Source organism: Falco biarmicus, chromosome 7, assembly GCF_023638135.1.
Source record: "Falco biarmicus isolate bFalBia1 chromosome 7, bFalBia1.pri, whole genome shotgun sequence".
In the NCBI taxonomy this organism is placed as follows: Eukaryota; Metazoa; Chordata; class Aves; order Falconiformes; family Falconidae; genus Falco; species Falco biarmicus.
Window position 1 is genome coordinate 43,265,066 of NC_079294.1, and position 23,209 is coordinate 43,288,274.

Genomic DNA, 23,209 nt, shown 5'->3' on the forward strand with positions numbered 1-23,209 from the left:
AGCCCAGGACGGACCCTGGCGGCTCTCTTCTAGGAAATGCTCTATGTGAATCGCTCCATGTTCAGATGCAGCATTTGCAGGCCTGGGTGTCATTTTGTTCACTTGTTTTAAAGCAAACCTTTTTAAGCCGAGTTAAAATGCATCCACACCAGAGCAGCTTTAATGGGTACTCGCAGCGAGAGAAGCACTCAGCCTAGCAGACAAGCACACACCAAACCACAGTGTGCATTTTGTAACATCATCCAGGCAGGCTCAGAGGCTGTTTGTTTTTCTCCTTTGTCTTAAAACACAATTTGGCAGCTCTCAGTGGCCAATCCATCCCCTGGAGTGTGCAGCTCCCTGCCCAGGAGAAACAGCAGCCGCCCTTACAAAGACCTCAGATGGTCTTTTAATTCGGGAGCAATTTAATTGCAGCTCCAGGACAGACAGCTCAAGGGTCCTGACTACAAAGAGCTTTGGAGGGGGCATTTTGACAGTAAACTGTTCTCACCATTGTTCAGGCTCCCCCTTTCCGAAGGCAATGACTCAACTCCACCAGGACTGGCAGGGAGCCTCCAGCTTCTCAAAAACTGGGTAATGAGATTACGGAAGCAGCTCACAAAGCTTTTGCTCTTCGTTGCAAAAGAATCTTCTGCACTGTAAGAACTTTGTGTGTGCCTCTTCAGGGCCTTCTGATTAAGAGCATCTCTTGAGGGGATGGGTTGGCACCCATCTGATAGGAAGCCTGGGGTATCTCAGGTGAAAAACTACAGAGGAACAAAATACAAATCCAGGAGGAACATGTACAATTTTGAAAGCCTCTTGCTTAAGATCTTACACTTCAGCTATCAATGATACACAAAAGGCAAAAAGCTTGCATTTTACCATTTTGTGGTGGTGCCGCAAGCAGAGAAGAAGTAACACATTGTATGTTTGCTTTTAGCAAATATACAGATCGTAATATTTAAGAATGTGTTTGCTCCAAGCTGTTCAAAGAGTCAGAAATCATTTTCACTGAGAAAATCCATGTGCAGTATTTAATCCTGTAAAGGACTTAGGTTAGGATGTGCCTCCTCTCCAAGAGGAAGAGGATGCTCCTTTGCAGCTTTCATTCCTCCTTGTGAAGATGGTCCCATAATGGGATGTGGTCCTAGAGGGGTGGCAAAACGTGTCTCTGCTCATGCAGTAGCAGCTGACGAGGGAGGAGTAGGAATGAGGAAAAATATATGCAAACCCCTCGAGTCTAAAAGTAAATTTAAAAGATTGTACTGACGAGGGCTCCAGGGCTTGTCAAAGTGAAGGCTGCCACCCCTACATCAACACTGCCAGTTGCCTTGAAAAGACCAGCCTTATAACTCCTGCATGTATTTATGCAGAGATTGATTAACTGCAGTTATACAACACAAACTTCAGGATTCATCTCCTTGAGATATTTATTTTAATTAAAAACAAACTGTCTGGGAAACACAGTACATCTTTCCCTCTACGCTTCTCTTCATCTAGTTTCAAAAAAGCAATGCTATGGGATACAAACCGTCTGAGGCACCACGCAGCATATGAGACAATGTTTAAACCTCACACCCAGCACTACAGTCTTAACTCTAGTAAAGCAGAGCAGGAGTAAGTTCACATTTCTGAAAAATGTAACCAAGTTACACAGAAGCTTCCCGAGAAGGACTTAGATGGGAACTGAATTGAGTGTAAAAGTTAGAGAAGTAAAAAAGCAAGTACACAAATCAAAGTACACAGTCTTTCACAGTTATCTCAGAGATGGTGGGAAATGGTTGTTAAAGAAAATCAGCTGCGGGGAGCAGCCACTCGCTAGGTGGTAAAACACCAAAATATTCAGAGTTTCAGCACCTGAAGGCTACTTCAGGGGGAGAACTACTCTACCAGGATCGTATCAACACTTTCTTGGATGAGATCAGACTCCAGTATGCATTCATCTAAGTGGTCCTGGGATAAACTGGAGCTCTTCCCCAGGCTCTCGCTGTCACAATAAGGATGGAACCTGGGGGTCGCAGGGCTCTCCAGCCGCTGGCAGCGGCTGTATTTGTGCTGTTTCCCTCTGTGTGTGTACATGTGTTCGAGCAGCTGGCTCTTCCGGAAAAACGTGCGGCCACAGACAGTGCAACTGATTTTTCTCTTTCTTGAGAAAGAAAAGTTACAGTTCAACTCCACCGGCTCGTGGTCCTTGGAGATGAGCGAGAGCTGGCCGATCTGCAGAGGCTCCAGATCACTGCAGCTCGGAGGGTCCAGCTGATGCTCGTCATCCTTGAGGAGGAAGGCCCCGAGCCGGTGGCGATCCCCAGCCTCCCTATCCTCAGCCAGAGGCTGCACCTCCCCCAGATCGCTGCTCTCCAGGATGGAGGCCGGCACACCGAATGGCAGCGAGCCCGAGACGTGGGTGTGCAAGTGCTGCCGCAGCCCACCCCGGGAGTCGAAACGCTCCCCGCAGTAGTGGCACAAGTGCACCTTGAGGCTGGCCTTAGCAAAGATGGGGCTCGCCACCTCCGGAAAAGGAGGGGTGCAGCTCTGGGACACCACAGGCTCTGTGTCACACTGCTCCTGCTTTATGGAGACCGAGAGCTTCGGACGCTCTTCTGCTGGCTTGGTGAGAGCAGCAGGCTGAGCAGAGGCGCGAGCAACCTGCTGGTCCAGGGAGCTGTCATCCAGGCCGATGGCCAGAGAGAGCTGCAGCTGTGGGTGGTCGCCCTGGACAGCACACCTGCTGCCCACCTTGGGCAGACTCTCCTTCGCTCCCAGGCGCTCCTTGGCCGATTTGTGTGCAGTTGAGATCTGGATCCCATACAAGTTTGAAGACTGGACCGGCTCTGGGGAGAACACTTGGTTCATCTCGATGGCAATATGGGAGAGGTGGTCTGCGTGGAGAAAGCGGATGCCCTCCTCCAGTCGGCTCTGGCTGACAGTCTGCTTTGGCCCTTTCCCAGTGTACATGATATGCAACAAGTAACTGAATATGTCAGGCTGGATGTCTGTAGGCTGAATCTTTATACATTCACTGAAACAAGACAGATCATTAAGTACATACATGGCTCCAAATTACAGTCCTGATCCATTACCTGCCCGTTTATTTGCGCTGCTGTTTGCTATCAGAGCGTGTGCGCTGCCGCCTGCTTCCCAGTTCATGAGCAGCACTCCCCGCAAAGACCTGCAGAAGCGCATATGCCCTGTTTGCACAGCAAAGTGTCTGAGCGTGCATTTATCCCTGTGATTTTAAAGGTCATGTGCACAACCACAGCCAGGAACGGCGACGGTGGCCAGCTCCTGGTCACCTCAACACTTGCGTGCACAGCCAACTGCCGCCGTACGGCACCACAGCGACGCCATGCAAGCTACACATCACCGGTGTGTGCCACTCCAATAATACGAAGCAATAAGTATTTGTTTAAGTAATAAATTCAGCTGCCACTACTGTGTAATCTTTATGAGCTTTGCACTTAAGTGTCAATAAACAACATCTATCGAAAAGGAAGTTAGCCGATCTCCTCATTTCCAGCCGAAGGGCTACGCGGCCCGATGGCTAATGATTATCTTGCAAAGGTGCTGGGCCCCGATCCTCAAAAAGGAAGGGGAATGGAGAAGAGTGTAATAGATTACAAGCAGCAAGCTCCAGATCAGAGATGAGATTAGACCTGGGCACCACCATCATCGTTATACCTGCAGAACCACTCCTGACCCAGGGGAGTGAAGCATCCAGACAGCAGCTTGAAATAAATTGATGATCTCAGTCTCAGCCCTTATCTGCAAGAGTCTGAAGCACAGAACTGCGATAAGGCGATGGCTCCTCCATTGCCTCAAGCCTGTGGATCCTGCCAGAAGGGACAGTCCTGCCCAGCAAGCTCGCCTACAAGCCAAGGCAATGTCACGCACATGCTGCTTATGGGCAGGAGGTACCTGGATATCCCTAGATTGCAAATCTGGGCCCTTCTCACTGCAGGAGGCTGTGGTACTTACGTGCTTATTTCCTCTGGTCACACAACTGCCTCATCTCCAAAATGCGGGGCCTGATGTTGGCGTATGCTGACTAAGAAGGTGGTTTTAAAGGACAGCACATCTTGGACTGGGAATGTTTAGAGAGCCAAGGCGGATGCTGGGTTAGGAAAATAATCTCAGGCCATCTAACATCCCCACTTATGCTCTTTTAGACTTTAATACCTTTAAGGAGGAGGGGAAAAAGCAGCAAGTTGAGTAGAGAGGTTAAAAGGCAGGAGAAAAGCCATGTGTCCTTACCTCGTCTGATGAATAAATATCATCTTAAAATAGTTTGAAAAAGCAGCGAGCACCGCTCTGTGGGCTTTGAAGTAAACATCTCCAATGGCAACCGTGCAGTCACACAGGAAGCCGAACTCCCGCTGCATGTTCAGCTGCTGGAGGAGGAGGATGCTGTGGCCGCTCGTGTCCATGGCGGACCTGGGAGCAGGGGAACGCGCCGCTGCCGCACGGAGGAGTCACGGAGCCCCCCGAAGGCTCAGCCGTGGGTTTCTCACCGCTGACACGGGACGGGCCCCGGCACGGAGCGCGGCCTCACGGACTCCCCGGGAGGTCCCGAGACCCCGATTTCGTCATTTCTGCCACCGACCCCGCGTCCCCTGAGCTCACACACACACCCCGGGGCTCCCCACGTGCCCGCTGCGCGCGGGGCCGCCCCCCCGCAGCCCGGCCGCCCCCGGTGCCGGCACTAACGGCAACGCTCCCTCGCGCCCAGCCCCGCGCACGGCCCCGCCGCACGCGCTGCGCGCGCCGCCGCTCCCCGCGCGCACGGCCCCGCAGCCGCGGGGGGCGGGGGGGCGCCACGCAGGGGCCCTGCGCCGCCCCCCAAAGCCGCTATTGTGCCGGGCCGCCCCCGCCCTGCCGGCGGCCCCTTAGCAAAGAAATGCTGATATTTGCTATTGTTTCCGCTGAAAACTGGGGGGGGGGCGGGGGGGCAGGCGGGCAGGCAGGCAGGCAGGCAGGCAGGCAGGCAAGGCGAGCGCAGCCTCCCAGGGGAGCGTAACCAGCGCCCGCCCCGCCCCGGCCCGGCCCGGCCCGGCCCCCCGCGGCTCCCCGCGCAGCCGCTTACCCGCGCGGAAGCGCAGCGCTGAGCCCGGCCCGGCCCCGCTGCCAGCCCGGCGGATGGGGTGGGCGCTGCCCCCCCGCGCTTCCTGCGCCGCGCCGGGCCGGGCCGCGCCTGCAAACAAGGGAGCGCGGCCCCAGCGCGGCCCCTGCCCGGCGTTGGCGGGGGCGGTGCCGGTGCCGGCGGTGCGCCCGCAGCCCCCGGGGAAGGGCCGCGCTCCGGGGTGGGGGTGGGGGGCTGCGGGCCGCGGCTGCTCTGGGGGTGTCGGGGGTGTGTTAACTGAGGCTCCCCTCCGGTCCGGCTCGTCCCCCCGCGTCTGCGGCGCCGGCGCTGCTATAACCGCCGGTGGATCCTGCGGCCGCGCCATTGACCACCCGGGCCGCCTCCAGTCTCTTCCCAGTTGTCAGAGCCCGGGCTGTTAATTATCTGAGCAGGGGCTGTTAATTGGCAGAGTCTGGGCTGTTCCGGGCGAGAGCCGCGGCGCTGGGCCGGGTCGGTGCGGGTACCGGCGCTGCCCCCTGCCCCGGCCAGCCCATCACCGCCGGGTCCCGCCGGCTGCCGCAGCCATCGCGGCGGTGCCTCCTCCTCCTTCCCATGGGTTTGGTGGTATCGCCTTCTGAACCTCTGTAAAGTCCCAGTCCCCGCAGCCGCTTGCTGTCACCAGGTCCATTCGATGGCCGCAGGTTGGGTTGCGGCTGGAAGAGGCAGTGATGATGATGATGATGGCAGCCCTCGTGCTTTGGTCACGGCTCCGGGGCAGCCCCGGGCAGCTGGTGCCCACCAGGCCCAGGGCCTCTGCAGAAGGCATGTGGTGCTTTGGACCATCCCTCTTGGTTTTCTCTCAGCATTTTGTACTTTGCAGTTCATTTTCCTGTTGCATTCCCCTAATTGCGATGTTTTGATGTGATTCCCAAATCCTCAGGGCAAAGGATGCCCCTGCCCCCCTGGAATCCAGCAGCTTACGGGCCGTTTCCAGTGACATCTTGAGGTGGAGGATGGAGACAGGCTGGGAAAACAAAGCGTAGACTCCGAAGTGTTTTGCTCCATGCAGTGTTTGCCACTTATCCCACTGACTGTACAGCCTTCTCTTTTTCCACTGCTCTATATTTTACTCTGTTTTAGATAAAAAGCTCACAGGGCTCAGGGACCATCTTTCCCTCCCGTGTTTGCACAGCAGCAGGGTTGAGAGTTGATGGAGCTACAATCCTGCTGCTCCTGTAAATATCGGTAGCACCCTTTCTTCCCCAGAAAGGCTGGCAGCAGGTGGCTCAAGGTTTTGTACCCTGTTCTGGGTTATTTACCATATTTATTAACCTGCGTACAGAGTGAGTCGCTATTTGCAGATGGCACGTTATTTATTTAAAAGATTAATTATTTACATGTTATTTAGGTTGACTGTGGTCCAAAGAGGACTTCGAAGAGCTTCAGAGAAACTGAAGCCAAAAGGATGGAAGTGATGATGAGAAATTAAATTTGGTATTTTGCTATAAGACACAGGTGATGACATCACACGCCTTGGCAGAAGTACAGTGATACGGCCTACGCTGATGGGTCAAAAAAGGGAGCAGGACATAATCACAGCTATCTTCATAACTGCTTCTGCTCGCCTCTGTGGCCAGAAAAATAAATAAGTAATAGTAGCAATAATAATCATCATCGTCATACAACAAATTAGAAAAGCAAGTGTGGTGGGAGGGCACTGAGAGAATGGGACCTGTGAAGAAGGGGGACTGCCTCGTGCCCCGTCTTACTAGAGGTGGCAGAAACTCCTGGTGTGAGGCATGTGGGAGGGCTGGGACAGAGCAGGGGGCTGCGCAGCCCCGCACAGGCCCTCTTTCTTGTGCTGCCCTGAGACACATAAGAAGCTGGAAAGAAAAAGACCCTTGAACCATGAGAAAAAAGAACTTTCCAGCGTGAATTGAAAACCACAACCGTGTCAGCTTGTGGAGGCTGTTTAACTTCTTATAAAACAGGAAAAACTAGGAAGAGGTTGTGCAGGGTCCCTCTGCCTTTTGCAGGGGCTGGGGCCTCAGCCACGGAGGGCTTTGGTGCTGCCACGGGCATCCTACCCCTGAGCCAGCATCATATAGTCAGCGGGGGAAAAAGGGCTTCAGGAAAACCTTGAGGGGGGGTCATTGAAGCAGGGATGGATGCTGGTAGGTTTTAACGTCGTGGCATTTTATTTTGTTGCCTTTTTTTTGTTACTTTTGTCCTTGTCAAATTTGTAATCAAATCTTTTAGCGTTGCCACAATTAAATTGTCCTCTTTGGCTTGTCTGGAGCTATGAGTGGTCTTGGATAGTTGCAGCAAAGGTAAAAAACGATGGGATCTGTAGAAACTGTGCCAGAATGAAGGAGCCGTGCAGATTAAACGCTTCTGATGCTTGTGCGGAATGACAGACGTGGCTTGGGAGGTGGCAGTCAAGTGGCAGCTGGGAAGGCGAGCCTGCCCTGGCCTGTTTGCTTGCAGCCCCCTGGCAGGTAGCAGAGGGGCCGCCCGCAGCTTCTGGAAATCCCCTTTGCGCACACGGGCCGGTTCTGGAGGGGCTGGATATTAGACAGAAGTCCAGAGAGCGGGATGGGGAGAGGGGCTGGGAAAGCCGTTAGAAAGATGGGGGGGGGAAGTGCTGCCCTCGGGATCCGGGATAAAGCATGGCAGCGGCTGCCAGCCCCTGCGCGCCCTGCACCATCGCAGAACTCCAGGAGTGAAGGCGGGGATGCTACCGCTGGAACTGCAGCAAACGGGGCGTACTGTGTGGTGCAACTCTTTCCTCCGAGGAAGCCGCCACCGGCGGGGCCGAGGCTCAGTCGCTGGCCGGCAGCCGGGGCTGCCCGGTTCCCGCCGACCGCGGCCGGCTGCGGGGAGGGGAGGGCGGCTTTGCCTCTGCCCCGTCGGCCCCGGGGGTCCCGGCCGGGCGCCCACCGCCGGACGAAGCCCTGCTCCAGGTCCCCCTCTGCGCGCCGGGCGGGTGGGGGTGGGGGAGGCCGAGGGGCCGGGCTTGCGGCACATGGGGAGGGGGCGCCGGCAGCGCCAGCCCGGGCCGCGCCGCGCCGGCCCCGCCGCCTCCCCGGCGGCATGGGAGGAGAGGGGAGCGCGGCAGGGAGCCGCCCGCCGGGCCCCGGCATTGGCGGCGGCGCAGCAGCGCTGGCAGCGGCGGGGCCGGGAGCCGCCGGCCGCCGAGGGGAGGGGTCCGGCTCCGTGCGGTCGCGGCGGAGCCGGCGCTGCGGCAGCAGCAGGCGCGGCGGGGCGGAAGTCCTTTGTTGCAGCCGCGCCGGCAGCAGCAGCGGGAGCGGCGCAGGCAGCTCCCCCTCGGCCCCGCCGCCTCGCCCCGCGCCGCGGGTAAGCGGGGCTGCGCGCCCCTCGGCGCCGTCCCCGGGGGCCGCCGCCGGGCGCCGGGAGGGGGGGGAGGCGGGAGGCGGTGCAGCGGCGCGGCGGCCGCAGCTCCGCCGGCGGCGGGAGGTGGGAAGTGCCGAGCGGCGCCGGCCGCGGCATGGCCCGGCCGCGGCATGGCCCGGCGCGGCGCGGCATGGCCCGCCATAGTGGCGCGGGGGGGGCGCGGCGCTGCCAGGTAGGGGCTTTCCGGCCGCGGCCGGTCCCTGGCGGGCGGCCGCCGCGGTGACCTTGCGCCCGGCGGCCTGGCACGGCGCGGCGCCGCCCGGGCTACGCGGGGGCCGAGCGGCGGCGCCGCGGCGGCGGGTCCGGCGCGGTTCCCGGGGCGCTGCGCGGGGGCCGCGCTCCACCTGCGGGCGGCGGGGCCCTGCGGAAGCGGCGCGGGCGGGGGATGCGGAGGCGCGGGCGGGGGGGGGCGGGGGGGCACCGCGCTCCTGCGGGGCTCGGCGGCACCGCGCTCCACGGTGCCAGCGCCGCCACCGCCGCCGATCCACCCCCACCACCCCCCCCGCCAGCAGGCCGGCGGGTCCGAGCCCCGCGTCCTCCTCCTCTGCTCTGAAAAAAAACCAAACCAAAAAACCAGCCCCCCCGCCCCCACCCCCCGAAGTTCGAGCGAGTCGCAGTAGTTCAGCGCCAGCCCGAGCGGAGCGGCAGCCCGGCGGGAATGCTCCACCCTGCCAGGCAGGAGACTTGGGTTTCACTCCGGGCTGGCAGCGCACGGGATCGCCTCGGAGGCGGCGGGGAAGGAAGGGGAGTAGTTTTGTCACATCAAAACAACCCCAGTGTCGCTCCGGGAGCGGTGCGGAAAGTCTCGTTCCTCAAAGGACTCCGCTCCCCTCTTCGGATAGAGAGGTAGTAAAAGGGGTGGAGGGAAGGGGGCCGCGGGCGTGGGCAGGGGGGGTTATTCCTGTCTGTTTTCCAGGATTTTTTCGGTAACTCGGATTCCCCAGTTTGGCCTGGTTGTCGGCTGATAGATGAGTGCCGGCTCCTCTTGACACGTAGGCATTGGTAAACGGATAGCAGGGGCTGGATGCTGCTTGATATTTGGGTATTTACTGCCAGATTATGTCATTTGCTCGAGTATTTCCCTTGCGCTAGGGGATGGTGAGGTACAGCACATACTGCGGAGCGCTCCCGGGGCTGCCACAGCCTGGCCTTCCTTAGGCGTTTAATTACATTAAACAAACATTCCTTTAATTAAAGGTGTTTGTTTAACATTCCTCATTACGGCTCTTGGAAAAACCCACAGAGCAGCTGGGAGCAGGAGGGATGCGGGCTTGTCAGTTAGTACTGAGTTACAAGTCAAGGCTGTGGCCACCTGGCCCTGGGGACCGCCGGCCCATCGTTGGTGGTGGCAGCATCCTCGGCAGCAGCGTAGCAAGATGACAAGGTTACGGAGAGGTTTTTGGATGAGCGGCCAGAAAACCTGAGGGGTAACGAGTCGTATTCGTTGCGCTCTGCTGTGCTGTTTGAGGTAGCCAGGAACCAGCCGGTGGGGGGGTTGCGTGGATAGGGGGGTGGCTGCAGGAGGATTGAGGTGATGAAGGCATGGGTTAGTGCTGCGTGGGAAGCTCGGAGAAGTAATAGAAGCCCCTTCTTCCTAGTAGCCGGAAAGTTTTCTGTAGACTTAAGATCACAGACTTAACAGATGCTCCAGCTCTGCTTGCACAAGCCTCTTCTGCATCAGATGCAACCATTGTGTCACTGGCACAGGAATTTGCAGCAATTACGTTAAGAGTGCTCATAGTGCTCATACCAACCAGCGATTTTGGTCTTTAGATGCTTTCTTCCTTGAGTGTATGAGGTTAATTGCTTCTTTCACGGTTTCCCATTGTTGCGGGACAGTGGAGAGCCCCTTATCTGCTGTATGGAAACAAAATAGCCGCATGGGACTGCGATAACCAGTGTTTCCTTATAAAAATCCCGGTGTCCCTTCTCTTAGTTGATACAGCTGGACCTCTCACTGGAGTCCTTCCGGACCCCACAGGCATGTAGCGTGAGAAGCCATGTGTGCTTTTTTCAGTTTGACCAGTGGCTCCCCAGTGGTTGGGTTATCCTGCCCTGCCTCTGCATGGGCACAGTAACAGCAGCACCCAAAGAGTTCTGCTGCAGACACAGCCTGTGGGCACAACAGCTGACGTAATTTGCATGAAGACCATTTATATCCTCAAATTTGTCCGGTAACTTTTTCTTTGTGCATGTTTGTGCCATTGCAAAACTCCCTAGAATTAGTTGGCTGTTGCCTTTTTTCCCCCCGTATAAAACCTGTTTGATTGGATGAATACCTTATCGACTTTGTTATTGGGTTTTTTATTGCTGCAAGTAAAATGTGAAGCATTTAAGACCAGAAAGAGTCAACAAAAGCCGTAGGCTAAGCTGTGTGACAAGGTACTGTGCCTCATTCATGTGCATCCAGCAAGTTGTTATGCCAAAGGATGCTTTCCTGGAAGGCACGTGTGTCTTCATTTGAGGGTCTCAGGAGCTGGCTAAACCACCAAGATGCCTTCTGAAGTTGAAAGTTGGTATAACTCAGAGAGCGTAGATAAAAAGGCTCATCTTTCTGCTGCAAGGCATGAATGGGGTGTCATGATTTTTTCCCCCACTAATTGCTTCTTTTAAACATATCATTACCGTGTTGTTTGACAACTTTTTACAGCTGGAAAGGTGTTAGATAAAACATAACTGTGACTTTCCAGAGTAATCCTTTGTGGCTAGAAAGTTGCTTTAAAAGATTGCATAAGCTCTCTCAGGTACTTTTAGGCTATAGATGTGATCTGAAGTTGTTTGAAGTTGAGATGGGGCTTTAGTGCAAACTCTGTTTTCTTGATTTATTCACTCTTGCTTTTCTGACACCTTATTCGTTGTCTTTTGAGGAGTATTCTTACCTAAGAACATGTCATACATCTTAACTAATTCTCAGTTAGCAGCTGAGAATCATAACTTGCTAAGTTGCTGTTTCTCATTTGTGGACGTGGATGCTGAATCAGCGGAGACCTGCCTGCTGGGGATCGAGTGGCTCCGGCAGCTCGTGGCTGGGGGCTGTGGAGCATCTTACCTTTCCCTGGTTCAGATCTAGCCCAAGTGTCAGCTGAAAGTTTTTTCTATACACTGGCCATGAATCTCTTAAAAATGAGTTGATTCAGCCATTAGGATGGGTCTGAAGATGAGTATCCACATCATTGGAAACGGCTTCACAAGTAGTGTGCCTGAAGGCAGCTGATGGAAAGGGCTGTGGGAAGAGGGTGGATTACACCTTCGATCCTCCGTAGCCTGAACAATGGAGCTTCATTAGATTTTCCCTGGCAGTACATGGAATTCCTATCATTATTTTAATTCATGATCAAGGCTACACTTGCAACGTGAACTGCATCTTATCCATATCCACTGTTGAGGTGGATGGTGGTCACCTGGCCCCAAGTTCTTTGCCGTTTTTGCAAAGTTTGTGTAAACTGAGGCACCATCTTGGACTATACAGTCCCAGAGCAATCTCAGTGGCTTCCTATTGAGTATGTCTAGATAAAAGCTGTAGCCTGTTGACAACTCCGTGGTCAATGCACTAGCCCAATGCCTAAACTTTTCAGGCATCACACAGAGGATTTAGATGTGTCGTGTAGAATTTTCTCCGAAGCATCTAGGTGCTGTTATTTGGGAATCTTGGGTGGATCTGGCCTGCAGAGGCAAAGTAACCCTTTAGGGAGGAGAATACCCGTGCCAGGGTGGGGTATGGCGTCAGACTGCGATGGGGAATTTGCTTTCTGCTGCCCACGTGCTTGTTTCTTTGAATAACTGGGCGTTGTTTTCTTGAGGTTTTCCAGTCTCATTTTCTATTAGCACCAAATTCTCCACTCATTTGTTATACTTTTGTCCAGCCTGCTCTTAGTTTCCAAAGAAAAGCAGCCAGTAACTGAGCATGTAAGCACTCCATTTTTGCCTGCTCAGCAGTGGAAATGCTGGGTTTTGGAAACCACCTACTAATTTTAGGAGCCGAAAGGCTGCTAAGTTCTGAACTTTGTGGTATGTCTTTTATAAAGACTGAGAAGTTAGCAAAAGTTCTTTGCTTGAGGACTTTTACTACTTTAGTTTTAGAACATCTCAGAAAATATTGAATGTGAGGAAGTGAAAAAAAAAGCATGGAGCTATACTATAGTACATACCTGCTCTTTCTTGTTAACAAGACTTACAAACAACATGTTTGGTTAGTGTAATAGTGCAGCTTACCTTGTTCGTAGTAACATCTGAATAGTAATAGTATCTGAGTGGTGACTCAAAAGAAAAAATCTGGTGGCAGAAAAACAGCTCAAATCAAAGTGTGGCGGGGGGGGGGGGGGGGGGAGAGAAGGAAAATAAAATTAATATGGAGACTTTGAGTTTGAAAATCAGAGTAAAAATACCTGACTCAAATATCTTCACTTTTCATCTTCCTATTAGATGCTTGTCTAGCATATTTTTTCAGAACACCTCTGCATCCTTCAGGATTGCTTGCATCATGGCCCATTGCTGTGTGGACAGCACAGATGATCATTGCTGAAGATGGAGTTACTTGTGTTCCTTGTGGCCTCATGACGTTTGTGACCACAGTGTGCTTCACAAAGGTAGTGTGCTAGTCCATCGGCCAAGTGGCTGGCATTTTTCCTCTTTTTGAAATCAAAAAGAGTCAGAGAGGATCAGAAATACTTAAAAAATTTTGGATTGACAAACTTGCCTGTGTAGGACTTCGATTTTTTTTCAAAGATGAATACATGCAGAGTATAGCTCCCATTGGCCTCAGTTGCTGCTGATGGTGTTTCCCTGTGTGCATACATTGGACGTCCAAAAAATACAAGCCAGACTTCTTAAAAAAGGTTGAAATTACTTGCCCTGGCATCGATGGCGGTGGGATGCTGTTCTCCAAGGCAGTGTTTGTTGCTGTGAGAGTCCTTGTTGTCTCCTTCTTTCATTCACTTCTTCATCCCCTAAATGCTGTGCTGAATAAGTAGTGATCTTGTGTTGTTGCTGCTCAGATCCATGCCTGGACAGATCCAGAGGATGCACTGGGTAAGGAAGGGAACCTTTGGTAAGAGGGCTGAAAGGCTGTATTATGGTGTATACATAAATCGGCAGCAGAATTAATCCTGCATTAATTATGGCATCTCTTGGGTATGTGCTCTAACTTTGAAACCATGGTTTTTCTGTAAAAAGAGCCTGTTTTTATTCTGCTTCTTTCCAAAGCAGACTTCAAAAATAATTTGTAGTTACTGAACCACCCACATGGGTGATAAATGCAGATCTCTGCCATTTGAGCAATTAAAGAAACAAAATAATGGTAAATTGTCATCTTTTGAGAGCTTGCTCTTGGTGGGAAGGAGTTTGTCAGCAAGCCCATGATGGCAAAAGGATGGCCGAATTGGGAATTTGGGGTTCAACTCACCCAGCTCTGAAGGGGTGAATGCTATAATTGTTTACCACCCATTCCCCAGTAAAAGCATGTCTTTTTTTTTTTTTTACCCCATCTGCCCTAGCCCCTGCAACTTGGCTCTTCCCAGCCCCTTGCTCAGGCAGCTTCCCTCCACCATGTAGAACCTCATTTAACCCACTTTTTATTCCCGCTGCTCCTTCCCTCCTCTCAGCTCAGCAGTCCAACTCCCAGCCTGCCTCTCCCTGCTCTCCTGACTTCTAGAGGTTTTCCCTCACATCCTTCTTACATTTCCTAATCTTCCTGTGCTTTCACTAAGTCCTCTCCTGGAGCTGGCTCTCATCAGCTGCAGCTGGGCATCTTCTCCATCCAGCTACCAGGAGGGATGCTAAAACCCAGCGGCAAGTTATGGTACGGAGCAACCCCCAGCAAGCCCTGTTACCAGTTCGTGTCTTTGTGGAGGTGGCACATAGAACCACAGAATGGTTTGGGTTGGGACCTTTAAAGGCCATCTAGTCCAGCCCCCCTGCAATGAGCAGGGACACCTGCTAGAGCAGGTTGCCCAGAGCCCTATCCAACCTGACCTTGAATGTTTCCAGGAATGGGGCATCTGCCCCCTCTCTGGGCAACCTGCTCCAGTCGCTTACCACTTCTTGTAAAAAATTTCTTCCTTGTTTCCAGCCTGAGTCTACCCTCTTGCAGGTGAAAACGATGGCAGAGCTCTGTGCAAAAGGGGGTTTTCGCCACGGGTGGGATGGCTCGGGCAGGCCCCCACATACAAAGGAGCTGCAAGGGGGTGAAATGTTCTCAGTGAGGCTGTAATCTGAGATTTTAGTAACTAACGAAAGTCCCAAGTGCGAACAAATGGTAATTTTTATCTTCTCCCCCTCAAGCTTATAGCTTCGCCAAAGTCAGGCAGATTTTTATATCGCGACGACATATCCAAGACACAGCACTTTCTCCTGTGTGAAATCTCTCTTCAAAGATTTTGGAAGAGAAACTTTTATTATTTTTAAAAGAAAACGTGATGATCTGTACATACGAAAGATTTTTCTTAGCTTCATTTCTGGAACCGTTTTGACTGAAATTTTCTGTGGAGGGGAAAAAACCCCATCCGTCCAAAGCAGACAATTCAGAAGGAAAGTTTTGCCGCTGCTGGTTGAAATGTGTCAAGGTTTTAAATAGCCCAACACAGGCGCTCATGGTGGGAAGTGTTGGCAGCTGTAAATATATAGTTACATCCAGCAGGTTGATAACAGCATCCAGAGGGAGGATGCCAGTACTTTCATTAACATAAATAACTTCAAACACTCTTTTTTTAATACCTACATGTAGTACTACTGCAGTAGAGGCTGGGTACGTATCTGAGCACCTTGCCATCCTGGTCAAGTGACCTGGTGCTCTGGTTGGTTTTTCCCCAAGTGGTGGCAGGGGACAGGCATTGCCCGGGGGTCGTTGTTGCCTATTGGGAGTCACGTCAGTGGCTGAAAGCTCTGCAGGAGTTCCTCTGGCAAAAGGAGAAGTATCTTTTACCTTTTTCAAAGAAGAAGGAAACTTAGAAAAGGTGAGTTGTGGTCAGTCCAATGGCTGCCAGATTGTTCCCACCATTTGGAAATGCCCCAGTCTGCAGGTGTGTGCAGGTAGTTTGTGACCACCTTTTTGGTACAGGATTGCTGCTTGTACTGCTGTTTTGCTATTGGAGGACACAATGGAGAACTTTTAAGTGTTTTATTGAATTTTTTTTTACACTGAAACTTGACACTTTATGAGCACGAGATTAAAAATGAGCTATCCTGAGACTTTTCTTGTCTTGATGGCAATTCACACCAAGAGGCCTGTAGTGTCTCAGACTGCGTCTTCTCACTTTCTTGTTGCCCTTACAATGTGGAAGTTGAAGTCAATTCTTTGTCATTGTGCAGCTGCTGTTCTTAGTACTTGATATGGTATACTGAATTACATTTAAGCACCTAAGGAATTGCTTCAAATCCCAAGTACGTTGCACTTGGAAGAATATAAAATGCACTTTTGTTATTACTTGATGTTGAGGGCTTTGTTATTTTTCACAGAAACATATGAATCATAGAATCATTTAGGTTGGAAAAGACCTTTAAGATCATCAAGTCCAACCGTTAAACCAGGACTGCCAAGTCCACCTCTAAACCATGTCCCTAAGCACCGCATCAGCGTGTTTTTTTAAACAATTCCAGGGATGGTGATTCTGCCACCTCCCTGGGCAGGCTGTTCCAGTGTTGGCCACACTTCCAGTGAAGACATTTTTCCTGATACCCAATTTAAACTTCCCTGGCATAACTTGAGGCCATTGCCTCTTGTCCTGTCACTTAATATCTTGGAGAAGGGACTGACCCCCACCCGCCTACAGCCCCTGTCAGGCAGCTGAAGGAAGCGAGAAGGTCCCCCCTGAGCCTCCTTTTCTCCAGGATAAACGACCCCAGTTCCCTCAGCTGCTCCCCATAAGACTTGTGCACCAGACCCTTCCCCAGCTTCGTTGCCGTAGTGAAGTTACCCAGTGACTTGGACAATAATCGATTTTCTGTAGAAAAGATGTGAAACTGTTTCAAGAGGCTCTCCTAGTTTCAAAGCCCCCCTTTTGCAGTTTGGTAAGAAAGCCATTACATGAGTTCCATGTGATGAGTTGTGTTTCTGCAGCGAACATCACTGGGCCAGACTGGTCAGAGAATTGCGGCAGGGTGCTCGGCTTGAGTTTTAGGTGTGGATGGTGCCATTCAGATGCTCATCATCAGTGTAGTTCAGCCCAAATCTAAAGGTTCCTGTTGCCGGACAAGGTCCTGTGCTGATGGTGATCAGTAGGTGCTGCTGTATTAGGGAAGGCTGGTAGGTGGGGTGAGCATGTTCTGGTCTCGAGAGCTTGACCGTGTTCCTTTCCATGGCAGTCTTCCGTGGAATGAAGAACAGTGACTTAACACCGGGTTTCCTACTTAGCAAGCCAGGCAACACCTGCGACTTGCGAATTCAACACTGTGGAATTTAATTTCTCCATCCGTTTCCCAGCCTCTAGGAGATGTAAGCTGTTGGGGGAATAAGAAGAAATAGGGAGCATTTGTGTATGTATTTTGTTTAAATTTTGGACAGTTGAAAGGATGGTTACAAATCAATCCATGCGTTTCATCGAGTTGTAAAATGCCATTTAACGTATGTTGTTTGCTAGCCTGTACTTGGTTTGTACAAATCTCTTACAGTTACTGGCATTGTTTGCCATAACCTTTCAAAATGTTAAGAATGCTCGTTATTTATTGCTGTAGGTTTTCGTTTCAGTTAGGGTGTTCTTCATACCTTCTTTTGGTTTCTCAGCCCCCTCCCTGTGCAGTTAGTACAGATTATGTCTCAGTGAAGGTTTTCTGAAGTGAGTAGCGACTAGCTGTTGAATCTGGCCGCACTTGGTCAAGTTTATCTTCTGTAGATCAAACGCACGCCTCCTGTGTGCAAGACGTTTCTTCTGGATGTTTTTGTTAACACAAACCAGTATGTTTTCTTCCTCTTTTCTCTTGAGGACAGATTAGACCTTTCACTGGCAGCAACCTCAGCGACTCAGACCTTCCCCTCTGGCCTTTGTCAGGGCTTCACTTTGCTGTGGTGCCAGCTCTGGCTCGCTAGCCTTCGCAGCTCGCCCTTGCTGGGTTTGACGTTGGCCGGTCTCCCCTGTGCACGTTTCGGTTAGATGCCAGCGCGCTGAAGGAGCGGTGCTGAGAGCTGGCGGCACGGCATGCACCGCTTCCTGCCTCTGCGGCTGCCGCACTGCTAGCCTGGCCACCCTGAGCCGGCGTCCTTGGGGGACATGCCAGCAGCCCGGCCGCCCTGCCCTTCTCAGAATGCATCCGAGTCTGCAGTTCCTTCCGGCTTTGCAGGACACCTTGCAGATAAGCTGGAGGCCATCCCTGAGCTGCTCTAAAGAGCAAAAAGTGTGGGGATGTAGCTTCTGCAGATGCTCCACTGATGTGTCTTCTCCATTTCCTTTAATGGGGAGAGAAAGACCAGTTTGAGCCTGGCCTGGTTTCCAGTGTGTGTCGCATCATACGTCCGTTGGACTGACAGGTGAAAAAGGCAAGTTGAGACTCAGGAGTGGTTCCTTACAGTCAGCTTACCTTGTATAGGTGTTGTCCTGGGGCCACCTTACGGAAGCCTGCCCTGTGGAGCTTTTGCAGTTCTGCGGTCAGAATTCATATCTTGAAAAAAATCTTGGCTGTAGGACTTTGAGATCTATTTGCTAATTTCTATTCTAGCAGGGTTGCTCTGATTGACACGTGTGGTGGTGATATTTATTAGTGTACTAGTCTTGTAAGTTGAGTGGTGAGAACATGGAATTACGGATGTTTTCACTGGCATCAATATTCGTGAGTAGTTACCAGCAAAGATCTCTGGACAGGAAGCTGTACTGCAAACGGGGTGAGAATGGGAAGATCTAGAGAGGAAAAAGGTGGCAGTTCCTCCCTGTGTTTAAGTAGGTTTTCCTTTTTGTGCTCGTGGTTTAACAAATGCCTTCTTCTTTATGCAGGACTATAACTGAAGTACAAGATGGCAAGAACCAGCCACAGCAACTATGTCCTTCAGCAGCTAAACAACCAAAGAGAGTGGGGCTTTCTGTGCGACTGTTGTATCGCTATTGATGATATTTATTTTCAAGCACATAAAGCAGTCCTTGCTGCATGCAGCTCCTATTTTAGGATGTTTTTTATGAACCATCAACACACTACAGCCCAGCTGAATCTAAGCAACATGAAGATTAGCGCTGAGTGCTTTGATCTTATTTTACAGTTCATGTACTTAGGAAAAATTATGACAGCCCCTGCCAATTTTGAGCAATTTAAAGTGGCCATGAACTATTTACAGCTGTATAACGTACCTGAATGTCTAGAAGATATACAGGATACAGACTCGTCTAGTTTAAAATGTTCATCTTCTGCTTCTAGCACCCAGAATAGTAAAATGATATTTGGCGTGAGAATGTATGAAGACACGCTGGCTAGAAATGGCAGCGAAGCAAACAGGTGGGGTATGGAGCCGCCAAGTTCAACAGTAAATACATCCCATAACAAAGAGCCTGATGAAGAAGCTTTGCAGCTAAGCAGCTTCCCCGAACAACTGTTTGATGTCTGCAAAAAAAGCACCACGTCCAAATTCTCTCACACAAAAGAGCGCGTGTCCCACTCGCGCCGTTTTGGAAGAAGCTTCACCTGTGACAGCTGCGGGTTTAGTTTTAGCTGTGAAAAGCTACTGGATGAGCACGTGTTAACGTGCACTAACAGGCATTCCTACCAAAGTGCCAGGTACTACGGGGCTGAAAAAATAGACTTTAATGAAAAGGACTCTACTTCTAAAATAATCTCCACGCAAACAGAAAAATACAAGGGGGACTCGAGCCAAGCTGTGGATGATTCTTCGTCTCCTGTGTCAAACATCACGAGCAGAAAAAGCAGCACAGTTGCCTCCGAGACATCAGGTGAAGAAGGAAGCAGAGCCCCTGAAAGGAAGAGGATTATCATCAAGATGGAACCAGAGGACAATCCTGCAGATGAGCTGAAGGATTTTAATATTATTAAGGTGACAGATAAAGACTGCAATGAGTCTTCTGACAATGACGACCTAGATGATGAACAGGAAGAGCCGCTTTACAGATACTATGTCGAGGAAGAGATCAGAGAGAAGAGAAATGCTCGGAAGACCTTAAAACCCCATTTGTCCATGGATGATGACGAACGAAAGTGTTTGAAAAGTCCGCGGCACCTTAACAGGAAGGCTCCTTCAGCGCAGGAAGATGTGGAGAACGCTCCCTGTGAACTTTGTGGGCTAACAATCACCGAGGAAGATTTGTCCTCTCATTATTTATCCAAACATATAGAAAATATATGTGCTTGTGGCAAGTGCGGTCAAATACTGGTCAAAGGCAAGCAGTTACAGGATCATGCACAGACCTGTGGAGAGCCCCAGGATCTGACCATGAACGGTATCAGAAATTCTGAGGAGAAAACGGACTTGGAAGAAAACCCTGAGGAGCAATCGGAAATAAGGGACATGATGTTTGCAGAGATGCTAGAGGACTTCAGGGACGGTCACTTCCAAATGAACAGCCTTCAAAAAAGACAGTTATACAAGCATTCTGCCTGTCTTTTCCGATGCCCTAATTGTGGTCAGCGTTTTGAAACAGAAAACCTAGTGGTTGAACATATGTCAAACTGCCTGGAGCAAGATCTGTTCAAGAGCTCCATGATGGAAGAGAACGAGAGGGATCACAGACGTAAGCATTTCTGCAATCTTTGTGGGAAAGGATTTTATCAGCGGTGCCACTTGCGGGAACACTATACCGTTCATACCAAGGAAAAACAGTTTGTTTGTCAGACATGTGGGAAGCAGTTCTTAAGAGAGCGCCAGTTGCGGCTCCACAATGATATGCACAAAGGCATGGCCAGGTATGTCTGTTCCATTTGTGATCAAGGAAACTTCCGAAAACATGACCATGTACGGCATATGATATCTCACTTATCAGCTGGAGAGACTATATGCCAGGTCTGCTTTCAGATATTCCCAAATAATGAGCAACTGGAGCAGCACATGGATGTTCATCTGTATACATGTGGAGTATGTGGAGCAAAATTTAATTTGAGGAAAGATATGAGATCTCACTATAATGCCAAGCATTTGAAAAGAACATAAGTGTAAACATACTGTTAAAGCGTTAAGTTGGCAGCAGAGAGAACACCAAAGCAAGGCATACAGTATAGTAGACATTTAAAAAAAAAAAAGTTATTGAAAATAAGTCTCTTTTTTATTATTTTTTTTAAGACCCTCCTAACCATAGATGTCTATTTAGGCTCATTAAGTATATAGCTTTGAAAAGCATTATGTGTTTAATTATTACATTTTCACTGTTTCCTAATATCAGTTTCTGTTCTTAATTTTATTGTTTTACTAAGTAGATATACAAATGATTATTTTTAAACTGTAGATTAAAAGCACAATGTTACCCCTTCACTGACTGCTATTAAACAGTTCTCGGATCCATGTCCGTAAGATGAGTGCTTTAATATTTCCATGTGTTGTTTCTTCATGTGAAAATTTTAGATCGCAGTAATTAATGTGCAAGAGCATAATTGCCCGTAATCCCCAAATTAATTTTCAAAATGAAAAAAAAACCCTCCCAATGCCAAGAAATAATCCTTTGCTGTCTGACTCTGCTGTGAGGGCAGAGCTGGCTGTCCTGGTCCTCTGCTTCTTGGCATTGTTGGAACGTGCATCCCAGGGGGGAGAGCACGTAGGCTCAGTTAAACCGTGCAGACTTGGACTGGTGTGCGCAAAGGGAAAGGGAGTTGATGACCGTCGGGATAACCGAGGAGTTCCCAGTGGTCATTTTCCAGACTTGAAGTCCTAGCAGAACTGTACAACTGACGTTGGCCTTTCTTTTACCGTCTGTACCTACCCGGGTGTATATAACCCGCTCACCCTGACGTACAAGGGACGAGTGGTGGTGGTGGATTTCTAGGAATGCAGAATGGCCACGTGCGCTGAAGACGGCGTTTTTCAGCCTAGCTGTAAATGGTGCCTTGCTGCTTGTGTTGGAAAGCTGGAAGTGGGATGGGCGTGAAGATAGTCCCATGGCTTGGGCGGGGAGGGGAAGGGGGAGTGTGGCTGGTGTGAACCTTAGCTTTTTTGTTTCTTGTTTCCATGATACTTTCTGAATGTTCTGTTTTTCAACAAGAATATAACAAGAAAAGACTGCAGAGTTTACTTAATAAATGTAAAGACATTTTATGCCTTTTAAGATTCCTTTCTGATTCTAGTATAGCCCTAATCTGCATAGCTTGTCTCTTAATTTAATTGAATTTAAAAATCCTGCTAAGTACCAGCTGACATCAATTCAGTGAGGCACTTTTGCCTTTGAGAGAACTACTGGCTTTGACTCTTAGGCACCAGCTGTCTAAACGTTTGTTAAGTGCACGATTTTTAATGGGGGGAGGAAAGGATCCTAATACGTAATGGTGGAGGAAAACTATTAAAAAATAAAGCCTAGCAGTACTTTCTCCCAGCAGATCTCGCTTTATCAAAGAGGGTTAGTAATGTTGTTTCCTACTGAGCTGTGGAGGGAGGAAAGCAATTTAGCTCAGCAATTAAGGCAGCTGATCTAGATGATCATTGTAAGTCCCTTCCAACTGAAATACTCTGTTCTGTCACCTTGCGTTGAGAATGGGAGCCAGGAGCTGAGGGTCTAGCCTGGGGCTTTCACACACTTGTTGCTGTCGGAGCTGAGTTTTGATCCCTTGTTGTTTCTTGGGGATTACGAGGGGTATTGAGCTTTAATGTTAGACTGTTTAGAGAAATTAATACAGTTAAGAATCTCCACTATAACTATTTAAATTTATATGAGCTGCCTTGCATTTAATTAGTTTTAAAAGTGGATTAGAATTTCTCTTGGTTGCTAGATGTGTGCAGTTCTGCGATGATGGAGAAGGACCCTGCCAGCAGACTTCAGTCCTGAGCCGGCAGCCGGCTCCCCGAGCACTGATGGCTGCGGGCACTTCGGGCCGTCAGCATTTTGCCAAAACTGCTCAGTCGTATATCTCTTTGGATGCTGCAGAAGCCAACCAAGTCCCAAGTAACACTGAGGCCAAAAAGACCATGGACGTGAATGCACTCCAGCATTTTAGTTCATTCTGAGCTTCCCCCTTCTTAGGATTTATTCCACATTCCCCATCCCAACCCACACCAAAGCTCAGCTCAGCATGGAAGAGTTCAAAGCATAAGTGGGATGGGTATTTTAACACTTTTTAGCACTGGAATCTGTGCTAAAGCAATTCTAAGACTCCTCAAAAGACAAAATTATTTAACTAGAATGGTCATTGTGGGGATGAAGTAGTCAGGTGCTGTAGTGGAAGAGTTGGGGGGGTTAATACGCTGCACACAGCAATTCTCTGACATGCAGGCTATCGCTTAGGCATCAGCCATGGCTGGACTGGGAAAAGCAGCCAAAGGAAGTGAGGGAGAACTGGAGGGTGCTGGGGGAGTTGGCAGAGGAGTCTTGTGGCGTCAGGGGAGCAGGAGGGCTGAGTGGGAGAGGAGATCCGGAGTGGGAGGGAGTGGCAAAGTCTGGGGGGCAGGATTGGAGCTGGGCAGTGGGAAGCAAATCCCCAAGGTGGCACGGAGGGGGCGGGTGGAGGAGTGGATGACATGTCCTGTAGATGCCTGTGGGACCGGAGTGAGAGTGACTCAGCTTGGCTGGGAGAGCTGTCGGCCTGGGTGATTAGCGCTATGGCACAAACGAGCACGGATTGCGTACCAAGTACAGCCAGCCCCTGTGCTGCAGGACTGCAGTGGCACAGCAAAGCCTAGATTAAAGACTGTGT

General features: G+C 50.6%; 2 protein-coding genes across 8 annotated transcripts; one reads left to right on the forward strand and one right to left on the reverse strand.

The window, feature by feature from the left end:
- Nucleotides 1-1,394: 1,394 nt before the first annotated feature.
- On the reverse strand, nt 1,395-4,930 carry ZBTB25 (zinc finger and BTB domain containing 25). Its single transcript, XM_056347265.1, has 2 exons — nt 4,234-4,930; nt 1,395-3,001 (listed from the first exon to the last, which is right to left on the reverse strand). The coding sequence occupies exons 1-2, from the start codon at nt 4,404-4,406 to the stop codon at nt 1,864-1,866; spliced, it is 1,311 nt and encodes a 436-aa protein (XP_056203240.1). The 5' UTR covers nt 4,407-4,930; the 3' UTR covers nt 1,395-1,863.
- A 2,812-nt stretch (nt 4,931-7,742) lies between these two features.
- On the forward strand, nt 7,743-20,873 carry ZBTB1 (zinc finger and BTB domain containing 1). Of its 7 annotated transcripts, none has more exons than XM_056346465.1 (3): nt 8,081-8,395; nt 12,875-13,038; nt 18,370-20,873. In XM_056346465.1, the coding sequence occupies exon 3, from the start codon at nt 18,390-18,392 to the stop codon at nt 20,523-20,525; it is 2,136 nt and encodes a 711-aa protein (XP_056202440.1). In that variant the 5' UTR covers nt 8,081-8,395; nt 12,875-13,038; nt 18,370-18,389; the 3' UTR covers nt 20,526-20,873. The 7 variants fall into 7 exon arrangements, with proteins under 7 accessions (XP_056202446.1, XP_056202440.1, XP_056202439.1 ...); XM_056346466.1 differs by lacking the exon at nt 8,081-8,395 and adding an exon at nt 8,533-8,624; XM_056346467.1 differs by lacking the exon at nt 8,081-8,395 and adding an exon at nt 9,043-9,298.
- Nucleotides 20,874-23,209: the final 2,336 nt, after the last annotated feature.